This window comes from Balaenoptera acutorostrata, chromosome 1, assembly GCF_949987535.1.
Source record: "Balaenoptera acutorostrata chromosome 1, mBalAcu1.1, whole genome shotgun sequence".
In the NCBI taxonomy this organism is placed as follows: Eukaryota; Metazoa; Chordata; class Mammalia; order Artiodactyla; family Balaenopteridae; genus Balaenoptera; species Balaenoptera acutorostrata.
Genome location: NC_080064.1, coordinates 18,377,866 through 18,397,902, shown reverse-complemented (window position 1 = coordinate 18,397,902; position 20,037 = coordinate 18,377,866). Strand labels below are relative to the sequence as shown.

The window sequence follows — 20,037 nt, the reverse complement described above, 5'->3', positions numbered from 1 at the left end:
AATGAAGCAAACCTGAATGGTTCTAAAAATATAGACATGTGTTACGAAAGAAGTATAATAATCTGACACTTAGCTTCCTCACTTAGGTGTGTTCAACTATTTTTTTTTTTTAATTTATTTATTTTTGGCTGCGTTGGGTCTTTGTTGCTGCCCGCGGGCTTTCCCTAGTTGCGGTGAGCGGGGGCTACTCTTTGTTGCGGTGTGTGGGCTTCTCATGCGGTGGCTTCTCTTGTTGCGGAGCATGGGCTCTAGGCATGCGGGCTTCAGTAGTTGTGGCTCACGGGCTCTAGAGCGCAGGCTCAGTAGTTGTGGCGCACGGGCTTAGTTGCTCCGCGGCATGTGGGATCTTCCTGGACCAGGGCTCGAACCCGTGTCTCCTGCATTGGGAGGCGGATTCTTAACCACTGCGCCACCAGGGAAGCCCCTCAACTGTATTTTCACAGTGCCACTGCATGTGCTTTCTTTGCTTTTGCCTGTATTTGTAATGGGTAGGGAGAAAATATGGATGGTGAATGATGTAATTATGAAGCACAACTGCATTATGTTAATAGAAACAATATAAAGCAGAATTTACTTCCCAGAACAGTTTTAAAATACTCAAATACAGATTTTCTTAAATTTAAAAATATTCAAACCAGGCTAGGCCTAGTGTGGCCAGAGAACCTAGCCACACCAAAAAATACATTTCAAAATTAATACCAATTACTCTTGTGTATTTTTTGTTTCAGGATACCTTTTATCAGTAGCTTTTTTTTTTTTTTTTTTTTTTTTTTTAAGTGTCGTGCCCTGTTAATGAATGCTGATTTATAGAGTTGATAATGTTGTAGGGTGATATGGCTGAAGCTAGCGAGAAGTGGTCAGATTCTGGATAATTTGAAAGCATATCTAACAGGATTTATTGATGAGTTGGATATGGAGATATGAGAGAAAGGAGCCAAAGATGACTTTAAGACTTATGACCTGAGCGGCTGGAAGGATGGAATTGCCATTTGTTGAAATGAGGAAGGCTATAGAGAAGAGCAAATTAGCAGGACTGAAAGATAGTAGTTCAGTTCTGGACATTTTATGAGTTAGATGTCTCTTAGACATCCAGATGGAGCTGTTGAGTGAGCAGTTGCTTATATCATGGAGTTCATAGGAGAATTCTGGCTGGAGATTATAAATGTGGGAGGCATAAGCATCTAGATGGGTTATTTATTTATTTGTTTGTTTATTTATTTATTTCTGCCTTGGGTCTTAGTTGTGACGTGCAGACTTCTCTCTAGTTGTGGTGTGCAGGCTCCAGAGTGTGTGGGCTCTGTAATTCTGGCACGCAGGCTCTCTAGTTGTGGCACACAGGCTCTAGAGCATGTGGGCTCAGTAGTTGCAGCACGGGCTTAGTTGCCCTGCGGCATGTGGGATCTTAGTTCCCCGACCAGGGATCGAGCCTGCATCCCCTGCATTGGAAGGCGGATTCTTAACCACTGGACTACCAGGAAAGTCTCTAGATGGTATTTTAAAACCATGAGTTTGGATGTGTCACCAAGGAAGTGTGTGTAGCTAGAGAAAAGGTCTAAGACCTGATTCCTGCAGCCCTTCAACATTTAGAGTTTGGGGAGACAAGGAGGAACTAGCAAAGGGGACTGAGAAGAAAGAGCCAGTGAGGTAAGAAAAACCAGTAGTAGGGTGTCCCCGAAGTCAAGTGAAGAAAGTTTTCATAAAAGGAAGAATGGTTAATTATATCAAACTTCCCAAGTAAGATGAGGACTAAGAATTGACATTTGATTGTGACAGCATTGATGGCATTAATGACTTTGACTGGAATGGTGGTAAAAGCCAGATTTGGAGAAGATTCAAGAGACTAAGGAGATGAGAAATTTGAGGCAGCAAGTATATATGGCTCTTTTGAGCAATTTTGCTACAAAGGGTAGCAGAGAAACGGGGCAATAGCTAGAAGGTGTTATAATCAAGATATATTTTTTATTTTAATTTAAATTTTAAGGGAGAAATTATAACATACTATGTGCTGATAGGAATGATCCACGTATAAAGGGGGAAATTGATGATAAAATTGTTGCCGGACCAAGTGTCCTTGAGTAAGAAAGAAAGGATGAGATCTAGCACATAAGTTACAGTGTGAGGTAGATGTTCATTCGTATATTCATTCAAAGATGAGCAGCTGTTGTGTCCCTGGCACTGTGTTCAGTGCTGGGAATAAAGTGAGGATCAAGATGTGGGCTCTCTGCTCACATGGAAATTGAACCCTCTTGCTGATGTTATTCCCAGATAAGGATCTTGAGACTCACTAATTGAGAAACTTGCTCAAGGTAACTAAAATGTAGATTTGAATCCTACATAACTAAAAACTCACTGTTTCTCAAATTCTCCCTACCTTTAAGCTATCATCCTACTACACCAAGCCACCATCATCCCTTGCCCTATTAAGCTGACTGGTCAGCCTGTTTTTCCATACAGTCCACTTTCTATCCAGCTGCCAGAATATTCCTTTTTTTTTTCTTTTAATTAATTAATTTTATTTTTGGCTGCGTTGGGTCTTGGTTGCTGTGCGTGGGCTTTTCTCTAGTTGCGGCGAGCGGGGGCTACTCTTAATTGCGGTGAGTGGGCTTCTCACTGCAGTGGCTTCTCTTGCTGTGGAGCATGGGCTCTAGGTGCGCGGGCTTCAGTAGTTGTGGCTCGCGGGCTCTAGAGTGCAGGCTCAGTAGTTGTGGTGCACAGGCTTCGTTGCTCCGCGGCATGTGGGATCTTCCCCGACCAGGGCTCGAACCCGTGTCCCCTGCATTAGCAGGCGGATTCTTAACCACTGCGCCACCAGGGAAGCCCCAGAATATTCCTTTTAGAACATAGGTAATACTCAGTTGTTTGTCTGCTCAAATCCTCTGTCTTCCTAAGAAATAAAACTCAAACTTCTAACCATGGTTTAACTTAATCTGGCCCCTGTTCTCCCTTTCCCATCACTGTCTCCTGTGTGGACATTTTATTTTATTTTAATTTTTTAAAATAAATAAGTATTTATTTATTTGGTTGCACCAGATCTTAGTTGCAGCTGGTGAGCTCCTTAGGTGTGGCATGCAAACTCTTAGTTGCGGCATGCATGTGGGATCTAGTTCGCTGACCAGGGATCAAACCTGGACCCCCTGCATTGGGAGCGTGGAGTCTTACCCAGTGCACCACCAGGGAAGTCCCAGATCTTTTATTTTAATCACTGGCCTATTTGCTGTTCTTCAGATATGTCAGTTGTACTCCCCATCTTTTTGTACTTGTTCTATCACCTTGGAATGCTCTTTCCTCAGATTTTTACTTAATTTTCTCTCTTAGGTCTCAGTTCAAATTCACCTTCTCAGGGAGGCCCTTCTATTAAAATACAACCTCTTCTTTCTTTATCCCTTTTCTTTGCTTTTTTTAAAAAAATATTTATTTATTTATTTGGCTGCGCCAGGTCTTAGTTGGGGCTCGCAGGACCTTTTTTTTTTTTGTAGTTGCAGCATGTGGGATCTTTTAGTTGTGGCATGTGAACTCTTAGTTGCGACATGCATGTGAGATCTAGTTCCCTGACCAGGGATCGAACCCGGGCCCCTTGCATTGGGAATATGGAGTCTTAGCCACTGGACCACCAGGGAAGTCCCCTTTTCTTTTAAAAATTTTTTAAAAATAAATTTATTTATTTTATTTATTTTTGGCTGCGTTGGGTCTTCATTGCTGTGTGTGGGCTTTCTCTAGTTTTGGCGGGCGGGGGCTACTCTTCATTGTGGTGTGCAGGCTTCTCATTGCGGTGGCTTCTCTTGTTGTGGAGCATGGGCTCGAGGCGCACAGGCTTCAGTAGTTGTGGCATGCGGGCTCAGTAGTTGTGGCGCACGGGCTTAGTTGCTCTGTGGCATGTGGGATCTTCCCGGACCAGGGCTCGAACCCATGTCCCCTGCATTGGCAGGCGGATTCTTAACCACTGCACCACCAGGGAAGTCCCTTTGCTTTTATTTTACTTAGCCTTTAACACCTCCTGAAATCATATTGTTTATCTTTTAAATTTTTTTTGTCTATCAGTAGAATATAAGCCTCATTAATGCCTAGACCTGTCTGTGGTGTTCACTCTTATCTCTAGAATGTAGAAAAATACATGGCTTATGAGTCCACGTCTCGTGAGAGGTCTGGACAAGTTCTCTGAATAGGAAGGGAGCCAGTTATCTGTATAGGGTAGCATTATACATTGGAGCGACTTCAGCTTATATTTAAAAAATAAATTGTATATGGATGGGAATGGGAGGGATTAAAAATATCTGAGGTTTTTATTTTTGAGAGTATTATTTCCTCAGTCATCTTGGGGTGGAGGGGGGAGCAGAAATTAGGTTCTCCCAAGAGAAATGTGGGGAAAATCAGAGGAGCCGACTGACAAGGGTAGGTTTTAGTCATTTTGATTTTTGGATAAAGGAAACGTTTGTTACAAATATATTATACCTTTATTATAAAATATTTAGAAAATATAATAAGGAAAATAAAATTAGAGTAGTTTTTTTCATGCATTGATAACAACTTTTAATATTCTGATACATAGTCATTCTTATCTATACATACATTTATAATAAAAAAACAGAAATTGGCATTGCTAAACTTACTGATGATTTGGGGTAAAATCAGGACTACCAGAGGAAATGTTTAATAGGTAGTTGGACATCTAGAATTAGGTCTTGGGATGTATGGGATGTATTGAGAGATGACTGTAGAGTTGTAGCCTTTGGGAATGGATATAATCCTTACGAGTGAAGAAAATACAGTGAATTATGGGAAATAGGGCCGTAACTTTGGGAAACATGCAGATTATTATTAGATGGATAGACGAATCACCATGGAAAGGATAGAGGAGTAGTTAAAGATAAGACCAGGTTAGTGGAGGATTCTGAAAGCTTAAGGGAAGAGAATTTTCAGAAGATAAGATCACCAGTGTTAATGCTTGTTGAGAAGGCAAGGATGATGAGACTGAGGAAAGAAAGACTTCTGAATTTGGTCCTTAGAAGTCCATTAGTGACGTTAGGGCATACAGTTCAGTGATAGAAGAAGAAGCCAATTTTTAGAGAGTTAAAGAGAGTGTAGATGCAAGTGCTTTTCAGAGTGAGCTTTTATTAGAAAGATGGTTCTGTAGGGATGTCACTCAGATGATGCCTGATGTCTTATTTATACTTCTCGTAGCTGCACAGTACTAACCATACAGTAGATGTGTTGAAAGGAATAACTGCATGAGTGAAATAAAACAGATATAGGCCATGTGTTCAAAGCATTTAAAAGTGAAAGGAAAGATATAGGCTAAAGAAGGGTTTTTTTGTTTGTATTTTGTTTTGTTATGGGAGATTTGGCATGTTTGAAGATGGAGGAACCACTGGGAAGGAAAGAATGCACTGAGCAAAATAGGACAGTTGAAGAGATGAAGATTTGCGATTATTTCCAGAAGAAGGTAGTGAGAAGAAATGGGCTTATTTATTAGGGTTAAGGAGCTAACCTTTTTTTGGAAAGGAGGTAAATTTCTGAGGTATAAAGGAAAGAAGTGAAAATAGATGTTGAGAAAAGTTTTTATCACTGAGAGGAAAGAATGTTAGGAAACCAATGGCTTTTCAGGTGATCTCCTTAGAATGAGGTTTAGTGAACGAGGATTGGAGACTTTAAGGAGGTAGACAAATGAGAATAGCTGTCGTGTGAGAACTGTGCTAGAGATTTAGAAGAAGACCTCAAGTTTTACCAGGTAGCAGTGAAGGTGAATCTGATTATTTTGAAAAGGATTGTCTTAAGATAGCACAACTGTAGTAGAGCTTAACACCAGAAACTTAATCTCTAGTAATAATATTGGCATCTTTTGGATTGCTATTATTATTACTTCATTAATCAGGTCATTTCAGAATATGAAATGTTGATGTAGATGAGTTTCACTAGAAAATTCATCTCATGCAAACACTGATTTACTCTTTAAGACTTTGTGTGTGGATTGCAAATGTTCTAACATAAAAGATTATTTTCAATGTTGCTGACATGGTGGAAATTTGAAGAAAATTGTAGTCTGATATTAAATACTGAGAGGGTTTTTGATTGTTCTAATTTATCATTTAATTTATCATTCTTATATAACTTAATCCTACTTACTATATAATTTTAACTAAGCACACAAAATCTTCAAATGTTGAAAAATTTTTTTCATACTTACTTAAAATGTAATATCCTGATAGAGAAAGGGATAGATTGAAGCACTGGAGTTTTTTTTTTTTTAAGCCGCGCAGTATGTGGGGATCTTAGTTCCCTGACCAGGGATTGAACCCGCGCCCCCTGCATTGGAAGGGCCGAGTCTTAACCACTGGACTGCCAGGGAAGTCCCAGCACTGGAGTTCTAAGTAGTAAAGAATTTGGAGTTGAGGAGAAAATATGAGGAAGACCTCATCAATCTTTCTTTTCAATTATTGTTTTTATAAAAATGCAGAGGTGTTTCCATGAAGATTCATACATGCCTTTTATTCTGGTTTTTTTGTGAGAAAAAGACAAATTATAAAAATTCAAAATTTAGAGTTGTTACTACAAATTTTGCACACTTTTATTAATCATTTTCCATTTTTCAATATAGAATATTGTTCTGTGTTGATGCCCTGAAAGTCTTTATAATAAAAACTAAGGTTAGCTTTGCAAGATTCAAACTGTCCCCATTTTTCCTTAACCATCTTTCTGTCCCCACCCCCTAAAAAAAAGGCAGCTAGGCTTTGTGGCTCTAAAATCAAATGCTTACATTGGTATTCTAACACAGAGGTTTTATTTCAGGTCTTTGTAGGTAAAATACCAAGAGATTTATATGAGGATGAGTTGGTGCCCCTTTTTGAAAAGGCTGGTCCCATTTGGGATCTACGTCTTATGATGGATCCACTGTCTGGTCAGAACAGAGGGTATGCATTTATCACCTTCTGTGGAAAGGAAGCTGCACAGGAAGCTGTTAAACTGGTATGTGATAAGCAAATGCCCACTGTCTAGCAAGTCATTATTTGAGAGAAATACCTCAATTAAAAACATTTGCAATTAACATTGTTTCACTTTCTTTAGTTTTTGCTTTGAAAGTTTTTATATTGACTGAGTTGGTATGTGACCGTTGGCTATTTTTTTCTGATTATAAAAGTAAAAAAGAAATGAAAATACCCAAGAAATAAGGTGTTAGAGAAAGTCTCCCATAATTCTAAGAAGTTATTTATTAGAGTGATTAGTATCTAAAGTTTCATTGAATATTTGGCTTCTGCAGGTCTCTCTTTTGATCTTAGACAGAAATGTCAATTCTTGCTGTTAAACTTTAGGGTAAGATTCTTAAAGTGTGATGAAGTCTGGGATGGGTTCTGGGGAACATAACTGGGCAACAGTGACTTTTAGGACACAATTCAGGAAATGGCTGTGAATCTCTCTTGTTTTTGTCATAGCCTAATCATACAGTTTATTTTCTAAGTATATTCTTGTTCTTTTCTATCTTTTTGTTTCCAAGCCCTCCAGTTCTCTCTGTCTTTAATCTTTCTCTCTTTTTCTACTGTTTTATAACCAATCTAGTAATTTCCTTTCTGTAGGGCCTTTTACCCTTTGTACTTATTTCAGAGTAGTAGTAGTAGTATTAGCAGTTATGCCAATTAACTATATCTTTGCTCCTGTTCTGTTAAGATACAACCCTCTCAGTAACCCAAAATAGCAATATCATTGTTCCTTGGCATACTCTTTTGCCAGACAGCTAAAGGCCTCACTTAGTCTAATTCTAGTTCTTCTAGAATGGTAACCTCTTTCACCAAGGCTTTTGGTTTTATTAGTTGCCTCAAAATTAGTTCTACTTCTAGCTTGACCCAGATTTTAGTTTTTATTATGGACTTTTCCTTCCAGTTTGTTTATTCAGTACCGAGAAGTTTTCAAAGCTTTATTTCCTTGTTTCTGACAACATATGGATGATTTTTTTGAAAAAATTACATATCTTTTAGTAAACTAATAGGTAAGTAATGTTAAGCCATTAAAAAACTAAAGTTTATCAAGGAAATCATCACCATAGCCATTTAAATGAAACATTTTTTATTCCTATCATTTCATATAATTTTATAAGTATTGTGTTTGATATGTAGTTTCAGATGTTGGAATTCTGTGTTTTATGTAAAATGTGAAATTCTTCTAAATTTCTTTACATTGATTAAACATAGCTGGTGTTCTTTATATATTGTTATTTTGCCTGTGGCTTATCTATGTCTGATTTCATCTCCAAGGGCAGATGAATGATCAGTCTCAGGTATTTTTTCTGAAATTCTCTGGGAGAAAATCTTCAGATAGATAATACTGAAATATGAAATCAGATCTTTTTAAAGATAAAGTGAATAGCAGTGAAGGTTAAAACTAAAACGAGAGGCTGTAACAAGTTTAAAAATACACATTTTATGTTACGGCAAGCATGAGGGAGCTCAGTGAGTTCATTAAGCAGGGAGTGTTTGACCTTAAATTGTTCAATTTTTTAGATTGAGATCAGTTGTTCTGAGTTTGGGGTGGTTGTGGGGTGTCTGGTTCTTTTCTTCCTTTCAGTGTGACAGCTATGAAATTCGCCCTGGTAAACACCTTGGAGTGTGCATTTCTGTGGCAAACAACAGGCTTTTTGTTGGATCAATTCCGAAGAATAAGACTAAAGAAAACATTCTGGAAGAATTCAGTAAAGTCACAGGTAAAACAAAAATGTATTTAGAAATTAGTTTTGGGAAATCTGTGGTACTATTTATAAGTGCAAAAAAATGAGGTGTATCTTAATCTAAGAATTCACATGTCTATTCAGTGTCTAAATTGCCTCCTTTCTTCTTTTTAGTGGTTTGGACTAAGCAGCTTCCCTCATAGCCTCAATTTCTTGGAATGTCCTCTTTACTTTGCCTTAATTGAACCCTAGCTTTTGACACAGTCTTTGCCCTGGTAGCCCTCAAGTGAAGGAAGGCTTTTCCCCCTTGACATTCAGTGTGCTTTAGGGCTAAGGGGGTGAGAGTTCTTAATCCGCCTTCTTCCTCTTACCTTGTCTAGATCAGATTTTTCCAGATTTCCAATTCTAAATCCATGGAAGTGATTGAAAAGAACATTTTATATCACAGATTTATATACATTAATATATAACTGAAACAAAATTTAACAAAATTATATTTTCGCTTACTGCATATGATTTAGTCTGACATTTCCTATTCCATTTCATTGTTTTAAATGCTAATGGAGATCCACTAATGCTAGCTGCATTTAAAAAAACACTTTTAGACCATTACTTCTCCATCCCATATAAAAACCATTATTTCTTTACATTTTTGTCATCCAGACATATGCTACAGATAAACAATCCTTTCCCCCTCCTTCAAGCTGTCACCTATTGCTCTTCTGGTTTCAGTCTTGCATTAATTGAAGATTTTTTCTGGTTCACAGTCTTTCTCTTCTGCCCAAAATTGACTTATTGTTAGGACTTTTAACATCTATGTGGATGAACCATCCAATGCTGTAACCTCCTAGTTTTATGACTGCCTCATCTCTGGTCCTTCACTTCAGCTCTCCCACATCCAAATCACATTCTGGATCTTGCTGCTAGGAGTAAAATCTAAGCACTCTTAAGGATATGGATGGTATTTAAAATAGGGACCACCTAGAAAGAACATATATGGAAAGATGAGGGTACAGGACTAAGACCAGAGGTACACCAGTTTTAAGCAATTACTTTTATTCTTGGTAAAAATAGTAACTTTTAAAAAGTTAGATTCAAGGATGATTTTTGGTCATGATGAGTTGTTGAGTGTTCTCTTGGATTTATATTATAATTTGGTTTTTAAGTTCCTTGGTAGTATTTTCATAAATTTTAAGCTCACGTTATGTCAAACACTCTAAAACGTTGTATGTCAGAATACAGTAGTTGGATTTGTTCATGGCTGTACCTTCAGGATCCCTAAAATTTAAAAGGGAACATAAAATACTGTCCCTAGCTCCATATCTAATAACGCTGATTTAATTGTCTACTAGGTAATTAGCAAATCATTTTGAGGCTTCTTCAGTTATTTTTTACTCTTCGGCAAGTGGATTTAGGTCTGCCTAATCGCTAAATGTGTGGTGGATGCTTTTGGCTTATATATCTGGCTGTTGGTTTAACAGAGGGTTTGGTGGACGTTATTCTCTATCATCAACCCGATGACAAAAAGAAGAATCGGGGGTTCTGCTTCCTTGAGTATGAGGATCACAAGTCAGCAGCACAAGCCAGACGCCGGCTGATGAGTGGAAAAGTAAAAGTATGGGGAAATGTAGTTACAGTTGAATGGGCTGACCCTGTGGAAGAACCAGATCCAGAAGTCATGGCTAAGGTAAATGCAATTGCTTGGGTTGGGGGTGCGGTTGTCATTTAAATTTTGTACTCAGAATAATGCTCGAATATTTCAAATTTTACAGTAGATACAAATTGTAGCCCTTGATCTTAACCATTTAGACACCAAATTTAACAGTCTATCTTGGTATCCAGCAATTTCCATTAACCATTCCTTTTTCTGCAGATTAAATGTGTAAAAGGAACTGAAATAAAATCCCTTCAATTAAGTGTTTGTTTAGTGCTAGGCACTATGAGAGATACAAGGTAAAAAAGTTAAGAAGAAAAGAAAAAAGACAAGGTCTTACTGAATAAAGAGAGAAGTAATGTTCTGGTGATTATGAGTTATAATCTTCATTGACCATACTATGACTTTTATTACATGGCCGTGAACTATATTTCATTGAGATTTATAGTTTACTTTCCTTTTTCTTTTTTTAAAGCTTTTCTTTTTTAATGATCAAGCTCCCTTAGAGTATTGTCTCCATGAAGACAGGCAAAGGGTTATCACGTTTGCTGTTATACAGTAGTGGCAAAATATGCATGGCAAGTCCTGTAGCGGGCCCTCACTTTCCTCCTAAGTCCTGTACTTGCATTGCCAGGATCTTTGCCTGGTAAAGGATGGTTCCAAGGGTTCTGGTTCTTAGGCTTTCCTCTGGGAGACTCCTGGGGTTGAAGGGACACATCTGAAGTTGCATCTCTGCTGCTTTTAGTGAGTTTTCGAGTATTTTGGTGTATGTCTCTTTCCTTTTTGGAGGCAGCAACTCTATGGATGGTGATAAATGAGTGGTTGGATTATTCTGGACTGAGAAGTCTTTTCCTCAAGCTTTTTATTCCAGAGTCTGAGGAGACAGTCCTCACTCTTGATTAGTTTGGAGGAGAGCCCTGGTTTATACTAGCATGGTAAAAGTTTTTGTAAGCAAAAGCATTTTTGGATTAAGCAAAGAAGATTCATTGAGAATGAACTGGAGAGACTCAGATGTGTCGCTCACTCTTTTTCTCATATTCTTTGAGTAGATAGGTGTCAAGGAAAGGGACTGGGAATCTAAAGAGCCCTGATTTTTTATTTTTATTTATTACTAGCTTGATTTTAATTCCACTTGTTTCTTCTCCTAATACAATTGTGACTTTGAGCAAACTTACTGAATTTGGATGTTATCTATTTTATTGGAGTTGGATAAATCTCTTTACAAGATCTCTTACAACTTTGAATCTACCTTGTAGAAACTGACTGTAGCCTGTATTGCATTTCCTATAAAAACATTTTAAAAATAGCTTATAGATTGAGAGGGGAATGACATCCCCAGAATATCTAAAGTATAGCCAGTAACTTGCTTATTCGACCACTTTTCACATACCTCTGGTAACCTTTCAGATTGAAATTCATCCTAAATCTTTTTATAAGATTAGAAAAACCTCATGATTTTATTCTAGTAACTATTCTTCCTGGATCAAAAACAAGTTTCAGAATGAAAAGAAAGCCTCTATAAACTTGAACAATGCCGATTTGAATAAACTTGATTGAATAATGCTCCTTTATTGTTTTCTATTCCGGGGTTGGGCAAGGGGGAGTATACCCAATAGTATAAAGCTTCTGCTGTTGATTCACTGTATCAGTGTTATCATTCATTGAAGATTTTTTTGCCAAGTTGGGTCATTTCTATAATCAGCCAGAACCAAAGAGCCTAAATGTATCTTTCTTTCTTTTTTTTTAATTTTTATTTTTATATTGGATTATAGTTTGATTTACAGTGTTATGTTAGTTTCAGGTGTACATAAATATATCTTTCTTAAAGGGACCTTTTTCCTATTGAATGTTTTAAACAGTTTCAACTAGTAATTTTTATATAGGATGCTTTGGTTTCATCTCAGAAAAGAATAAAAGATCCATGTTGAGTTTAAAAAAAAAGGTAAATAAACCAATTGGAGGCCTGTCTAATGTAGAATTAGACTTCAGTATGACAACATTGAGAAAGATAAAGGGTGTAATGATAGAGGTGGAAAACTTTCCTCCCTTGAATTAATGTCTTCTCCCCAAATCCTTTTTACTCAGATAGCCCTTTATCTGAGGCGACAATTTGTTCGGTAGGTGTGTTAATTTTTTTTTTTTGAATGAGTAATGTATTTCCTTAGTTCACAAATCAAAATTATACATAGAAATTCATCCTAAATCCTAAGTAGGAAGTCCTACCTCCACCTCTAGCCCCATCTACCATGTCCTCCTTGTCCCTTGTAGACATCCAGTGTTAATGGTCTCTGGTTTGTCCTTTTAGTGCTTCCTTGGACAAACACAGGCAAATATTAGTATATATTCTTTCCTTCCCTACTTCTTGCACAAATGGCTACTGGTAGCTGTATTAATGATCTATGTTTGCTTTATTCACTGTCATATTTCATCTCTAAGGAAGTATACCGTTATTTTATGTACCACTAAGAAATTATAAAATGCTGCCAATTAAACTATGACAAGTGCTTATCTGTCACATTGACTGTAAATTGGATCCCTATTTGGAGGTATAAAAATGGGGAAAAAAATCTTAGCAACAGTGTATCCTCGCATTTTTTTCAAAGTAGCTCTTAGAGTTCTTCTTAATTTTTTGACTACGTAATTTTCCGTTTTGTAGATGTACCATAGTATATTCAACCAGCTGGGCATTGGATGTTTCTAATCATTTGTTATTATAGTACTCCAATGAGTAAGCTTATATCGTTTCAGTTAATTCAAGAGCAAATATATCTGTAGGATAGATTCTTGAGGATAGAATTGTGGGCCAAAGGGTAAATGCATCTGTAATTATTAAGATATTGACCATATTCTCTGTAGGAGGTGTACTTGTATTCTGCTCCCCACCAGCAGAATACAACAGGCTGATGTTCCTCATCCTTGTCAAAAGAGGATAGGATCAAACTTCTGGGTTTTGCCAAATCTCATAACAAATGGTACCTCAAAGCTGTTATGATTTGCTTCTCTTTACTAAGCATGCGTGAGTTTACGTTTTTTATACATTTAAGGACCATTTTGTGTTTCTTTGTATGAACCATGTATTCATGAATTTTGCCTGTCTTTCCATTCATTTTGTTTTTCTGTTGATCTTTTTCTTATTTTCTGGAGCTCTGATATGAAAGAGATTAACTCTTTGTGATATAAGTTGTTTTCTGACTTTGCTTATCGTATTTTTCTACTGTGTAGAAGTCATTTCTTTTCAGTAGTTGAATTTTTCAGTCCTTCGTAGTTTATAGATTTTAAGTCACAAAGCCTTCTCCAAGTGCAGTGTTACATAAAGGAATTGCCTTTATTTTCTTCTAATGCTTTCAACATCTCCCCCTTTTAAATTTTTTATCTATTTGGACTTTATCCCGGTGTATAATGTGAGGTATGGATCCAATTTTCATCTTTATTCAGATTAACACTACACTGATTAAATGATTTAAGCATTGAATTGATAGAGTTTGTTATGTCTAGTAGGGCTAGTCTCTAAATTTTGTTCTTATTTTTTTCCTGGCTCTTCCTGCTTGTTTAGTTTTTCATATGAACTTTAGAATCAGCACATCCAGTTCTGGGGGGTAAAAACAAAAACTTGTTGTTTTAGGGGGACTTAGGGACCATATTAAATTTGTAAATTAACTTAGTAATAAATATATTTTGGTTCCTTGAAGGTCCTGTTCACAGTATTAGTTACTTTTAACGACATGGCAGGAGAAGGAACTGATAATTTATATAAATTGGTAACTAATAGAATCATTTTCTTGGTACTTTTCATACTTTCTATCATAGCACTTTTTTTTTTATTGAAGTATAGTTGATTTACAATGTTTTGCCAGTCTCTGCTGTACAGCAGAGTGACTCGGTTATACACATATATACAATTTTTTAAATATTCTTTTGTATTATGGTTTATCACAGGATATTGAATATAGTTCCCTGTGCTATACAGTAGGACCTTGTTTATCCATTCTACATGTGATAGTTTGCACCTACCAACCCCAAACTCCCAGTCCATCCCTTCCCCCCACCCCCCGACCCCAGCTCTTGGCAACCACAAGTCTGTTCTTCACGTCTATATCATAGCACTTTTTTTTTTTTTTAACACTTCCATAAATTGCCATTTATTTTCTTTATAATCTTAACATTTTAGTAGATTTACAATACCGTATTTTTGAACAGTTTTGTATACTTTTTTTTTAAGCATTAATCTATATACCATTTACCTTACTAAAAATAGTGTACAGAAATACAGTAGCACAGTATCATTAGCCTCCAAGTTACAATATACTTCTTTTTTTTTCACACACACACACTGTATTTTATTTTTACAAGAGATAAACTGACACGAAGCATTGTAAATGGATGACCACAACAAAAGCAACAATGATTGCAATTACCAAACATGAAACACACTCATACTATGTCATAATATTGACATTCAGTCCCCAGTAATCCTCCACTGTAACAGCTCCTTTACTTTGCAGTGAAAATTGATTTGTATACTTTTTGCCTCTCAGTCCTTGTGGGATTTTTTTTTCTTTTTTTTTTATTTAAACAGAAAGTCACAAAAATTATAATCATCCTCATCAGTTCGCTCAGTCCCATGTAATTAATTTTTCATCTTGATCTTTTGTTAGCACTTTTATGAATTCATCAGTTTTCCATTAGAGTTCTGAAAATGCTTATTTATTCAGTTCAGCAGTATAGTCAGTTACCAGATCACAGCACTTTTAACACTTAATGTTTTAGAGAAGAAAAGCCTATGCCATGAAGATAAGAAGAAATACTTTAATATAGGACTTCAGCTAAAATTAAGTAGCCAATGCCAATTTGTATATTTGTTATATTAGGTGAAAGTTTTATTTGTGAGAAACTTGGCTACTACAGTGACAGAAGAAATATTGGAAAAGTCGTTTTCTGAATTTGGAAAACTTGAAAGAGTGAAGAAGTTGAAAGATTATGCATTTGTTCATTTCGAAGACAGAGGAGCAGCTGTTAAGGTAGAAAATTTAAAATTTTGTTTTTTGATACTTGAATTTTGTTGAAACTTGCTAAACACATAAAGTGACTTTAAAAACAAATAAAATTGTTTTCAGCTTTTACCGAACTCTGGAACTTTCTTTTAATAATCTCTGTGAAGTGGTAGTAGTATAACAGGTAAGACTCCATATTTCAAAGCCTGATTATTACTAACTGGGTTTGTGATCTCAGGCAAGTTATTTTTAATCTCTGTATTATTTTTGTAAGCCTAAGGTTTGATAGCATGATACCTTGGAAATGTTACAAGAAATAGTAATTAGCTGGTGTAAATACTAAAATGGTAATGAGTGTACTGTAACTACTTTGTTTACCTTGGTTTGTGGACCTATGAATGGAACTGAGCAGTGTACATGGCTTCATACCTAGTACAACACATTTAATTCAGTAGCTGTGCTCTGAGGGAATGGTTAGTTCTTCATAGTTTTGCCTTTCTTTAGTCATTTTAGAATTCTCATAGTATTTGACTGTGTTTTGCCAGTTTCAGTAGTTTTTAGAAATATTTCTTGCATGGAATAGTTAATTTATTTGTTGATGATAGTATTGAAAAGTGTGAAAAAAAGTCTTTTCATACGGTGTCTAGAACATATAACCCGAATACTCTGCTGCTTTCTGATGATAATGGATCAGCACCATCCTTAGTGGGTGAAATTTCAGGTTTCTTCTTCCTCTTGTTCCTCTCTCCTTTCTGGGGGAAGGCGGGGGAGGGGTGGAGGGGAGGGGGATGACAAAACAAAAGACAAGACAAAATAAAAGCTTTTTTATGTAATTGGGGAGATAGATCTGAAATCCTTGGTGACTCAGGCCTGGTTCTTTTTCTACGTGTTCTGTCGGTTAAAGTGATGCCACCTCTAATTTGAGCAGTTTTTGTTTCCTGCTCAGGGTACTGCTTTAAAATGTGCCTTACAGAATCTTTGACTAGTTAGAATTTATTGGTTTGCTTTTTCATGGAAGCTAATTAGTGAGACAATATTGCTTATAAAATTCACAGCTTAATACAGAATTTAATGTGTGGCTTCTGAATTGCCAATGGTATGAAGGACAGATAACTAATACATTTATACCTTCTAAATACTCCTTTTGAATCAGTTGGTATTAAATAACTAATTAATTTAAAATAATTTTCAAGGGTGGTTTGCCAAAGAAGTCTCTGAAATTATAAGATTTCTAGCTCAGTAACTGGAAATCAGAGGATGGCCAGAGGGGAGAGTAGACAGATGCTCCATTCTTTTGTTTATACCAGGAAGCTTTTATAGACTCATTTAGTTGCTTCAGTTGAAGCAGCCAAAAGCTAAGGTGGTAAAGGGGAAAAACTAGTTAGAGGAAGATACTGATTTAATCTTTGTCTAGATACTTGTAAAGCACTAAATGTTCTTTATGGATAGAGCATTTTATTATGTATATCCAGAGAGGAAAAGGTTGTATAGGGAACAGAAAAGCTGTGGTGAGGAGGTGAGACTTTGTTACTGAGTTACCTGAAGCCTGAACCCTATGGCAGAGGCTATTAGGTGGAACTACATAAATAGAAAACTAGAGCCTAGAATACTTTTGATTACTGCTTTCCAGGTGAGTACTTGAATCTTCATTAGTTCAGGCCTTTGCTAGGCTTTGTGCTTTTAACTATTCAGGCAAAGTATGTTCCAGGTTAAGCATTGTGGGGCTTTTTTTGGTCAGTATCTTACTGAATTTCACTGATAACCTCATTTATGTTTCAAATCCTTAAAATTTTTATAGAACAACAGTTTAAGACCTACATGTTGAATGCCACATGTTTGTTTAAAAATTTGAATCCTGAAAAGTTTGTTACTACTGGCACTTTTTCCAGATGTGAATTTGCTGCTTTGGTTTGGCTAAGCTTGGAAGTTATTTGGAATTAAGTTTTTGGATTTAAGTAGCAGCAACAGGCAGCTCTCTGGCAATCTTTTATCTTATTTTTATTTTTATTTAGTTTAATTTTAAATTATTTATTTATTTATTCATTTATTTAATTTTTGGCTGCATTGGGTCTTCGCTGCTGCACGCGGGTTTTCTCTGGTTGCTGAGAGTGGGGGCTACTCTTCGTTGTGGTGTGCGGGCTTCTCATTGCGGTGGCTTCTCTTGTTGCAGAGCACAGGCTCTAGGCGCCTGGGCTTCAGTAGTTGTGGCACACAGGCTTCAGTAGTTGTGGCTCGCGGGCTCTAGAGCGCAGGCTCAGTAGTTGTGGCGCACAGGCTTAGTTGCTCCGCGGCATGTGGGATCTTCTCCGACCAGGGCTCGAACCTGTGTCCCCTGCATTGGCAGGCGGATTCTTACCCACTGCGCCACCAGGGAAGCCCCAATCTTTTATCTTTTTAAATATAATGGTGGGACATCAGTTTTGTTCTCAACATAATTTACACATAAGAACGTAAGATTGAGGGGAACAAGTACTTTCTTTGTGTATTTTTTTTTAACTTGGTGGGTATATTCATCTTGCAAATTAAAATAGTTGTGAAGTAAATTGCTTATCAAGTGTATTAATGGCACAGATATGTTTGTTATGTTTAAAGTACTGTTATGTGTAAAGTAAATTTATTTCCTAATTTTGTATAGGCCATGGATGAAATGAATGGCAAAGAAATAGAAGGGGAAGAAATTGAAATAGTCTTAGCCAAGCCACCAGACAAGAAAAGGAAAGAGCGCCAAGCTGCTAGACAGGCCTCCAGAAGCACTGCGTGAGTCTACATTTTAGTAAATACATCTTTGAACAGAGAATAACTTGATAACAGGGATCAGGTAATTTAAAAAGTCAGGAAGAGTCTTGAAGCACACTAACTTATTTTTTCTTTTCTCCCTTCCCTCCATTGCTAGGTATGAAGATTATTACTATCACCCTCCTCCTCGTATGCCACCTCCAATTAGAGGTCGGGGTCGTGGTGGGGGGAGAGGTGGATATGGCTACCCTCCAGATTACTATGGCTATGAAGATTACTATGATGATTACTATGGTTATGATTATCACGACTATCGTGGAGGCTATGAAGATCCCTACTACGGCTATGATGATGGCTATGCAGTAAGAGGAAGAGGAGGAGGAAGGGGAGGGCGAGGTGCTCCACCACCACCAAGGGGGCGGGGAGCACCACCTCCAAGAGGTAGAGCTGGCTATTCACAAAGGGGGGCACCTTTGGGACCACCAAGAGGCTCTAGGGGTGGCAGAGGGGGTCCTGCACAACAGCAGAGAGGCCGTGGTTCCCGTGGATCTCGGGGCAACCGTGGGGGCAATGTAGGAGGCAAGAGAAAGGCAGATGGGTACAACCAACCTGATTCCAAGCGCCGTCAGACCAACAACCAACAGAACTGGGGTTCTCAGCCCATCGCTCAACAGCCGCTTCAGCAAGGTGGTGACTATTCTGGTAACTATGGTTACAATAATGACAACCAGGAATTTTATCAGGATACTTATGGGCAACAGTGGAAATAGACAAGTGAGGGCTTGAAAATGATACTGGCAAGATACGATTGGCTCTAGATCTACATCCTTCAAAAAAAAAATTGGCTTATCTGTTTCATCTTTAAGTAGCAATTTGCTGCCATTTGTATTGGGCTGAAGAAATCACTATTGTGTATATACTCAAGTCTTTTTATTTTTTCCTCTTTTCATAAATGCTCTTGGACATTATTGGGCTTGCAGAGTTCCCTTATTCTGGGAGTTACAATGCTTTTATCCTTTCAGGCTTCATTTTAGCTTCAAAACAAGCTGAGCACACTGTTAAATCATGATTTTGCAGAACCTTTGGTTTTGGACAGCTTCATTTTTTGGATTTGGGATAGATTACCTAGCAGTATGGAGTATGCTGTAAATAAAAATACAAGCTAGTGCTTTGTCTTAGTAGTTTTAAGAAATTAAAGCAAACAAATTTAAGTTTTCTTGTATTGAAAATAACCTATGATTGTATGTTTTGCATTCCTAGAAGTAGGTCAACTGTGTTTTTAAATTGTTATAACTTCACACCTTTTTGAAATCTGCCCTACAAAATTTGTTTGGCTTAAACGTCAAAGCCGTGACAATTTGTTCTTTGATGTGATTGTATTTCCAATTTCTTGTTCATGTAAGATTTCAATAAAACTCAAAAATCTATTCAAAACATTACCTATTTCAAATTCAATTGTGTCCTAAAACATTATTTTATTCGTAATCCTTGCAAGGAATATTGTTTTCAAACTATAACTGCCTATGTGAGTGATCAAATTCATGCAAAATTTCTTGTCTATTCCAGTATGTATCGTGGATATCAGACTGAGAATTAGACTAAATTCTAGTATTTATTCCAAATAGCACTGCACTGATTGATGTTCTCTCATAGTCTTTTCTAATTTGGCAATTTTATCCTTTATTTTTATTAAAAACAGGTTCAAAGGCTTTTGAACATTCTTGCAGGCATTGGATAATTTGCGTTAAATAAAATGGGGTTGGGGAAGCAGACTGCAATTTATTTTGACCCACATTCTTTCTATAAAGGATAATTTGTTGTCTGAAGACCTTATTTGCTGGAGTGAATGTACATAACAGGAAAAAATGTTAGTACTGTGGCGTCAATTGCTCTGCGGACTAAACTTCATGTAAACTTTTAGTATACATGATTGTGACTACCACTTCAGTTACTGGTTTAGGAATATAATTTCCTATTGCTATGTAAATTTACTCTGAGAAACACTC

The 20,037-nt window shown here is 36.9% G+C and overlaps 1 protein-coding gene across 4 annotated transcripts in view; it reads left to right on the top strand.

The window, feature by feature from the left end:
* Positions 1-19,470, top strand: part of HNRNPR (heterogeneous nuclear ribonucleoprotein R) — a 33,912-nt gene extending 14,442 nt beyond the window's left edge. For 3 of the 4 annotated variants that reach the window (XM_057548613.1, XM_057548603.1, XM_057548595.1), the window contains 6 exons: positions 6,784-6,960; positions 8,551-8,688; positions 10,125-10,337; positions 15,173-15,322; positions 17,931-18,052; positions 18,189-19,470. In XM_057548613.1, the coding sequence (XP_057404596.1) occupies positions 6,784-6,960; positions 8,551-8,688; positions 10,125-10,337; positions 15,173-15,322; positions 17,931-18,052; positions 18,189-18,801 (1,413 nt within the window). In that variant the 3' untranslated portion in view covers positions 18,802-19,470. The remainder of the gene's footprint in view (positions 1-6,783; positions 6,961-8,550; positions 8,689-10,124; positions 10,338-15,172; positions 15,323-17,930; positions 18,053-18,188) is intronic. The other variant, XM_057548610.1, reaches the window with a different exon arrangement.
* Positions 19,471-20,037: the final 567 nt, after the last annotated feature.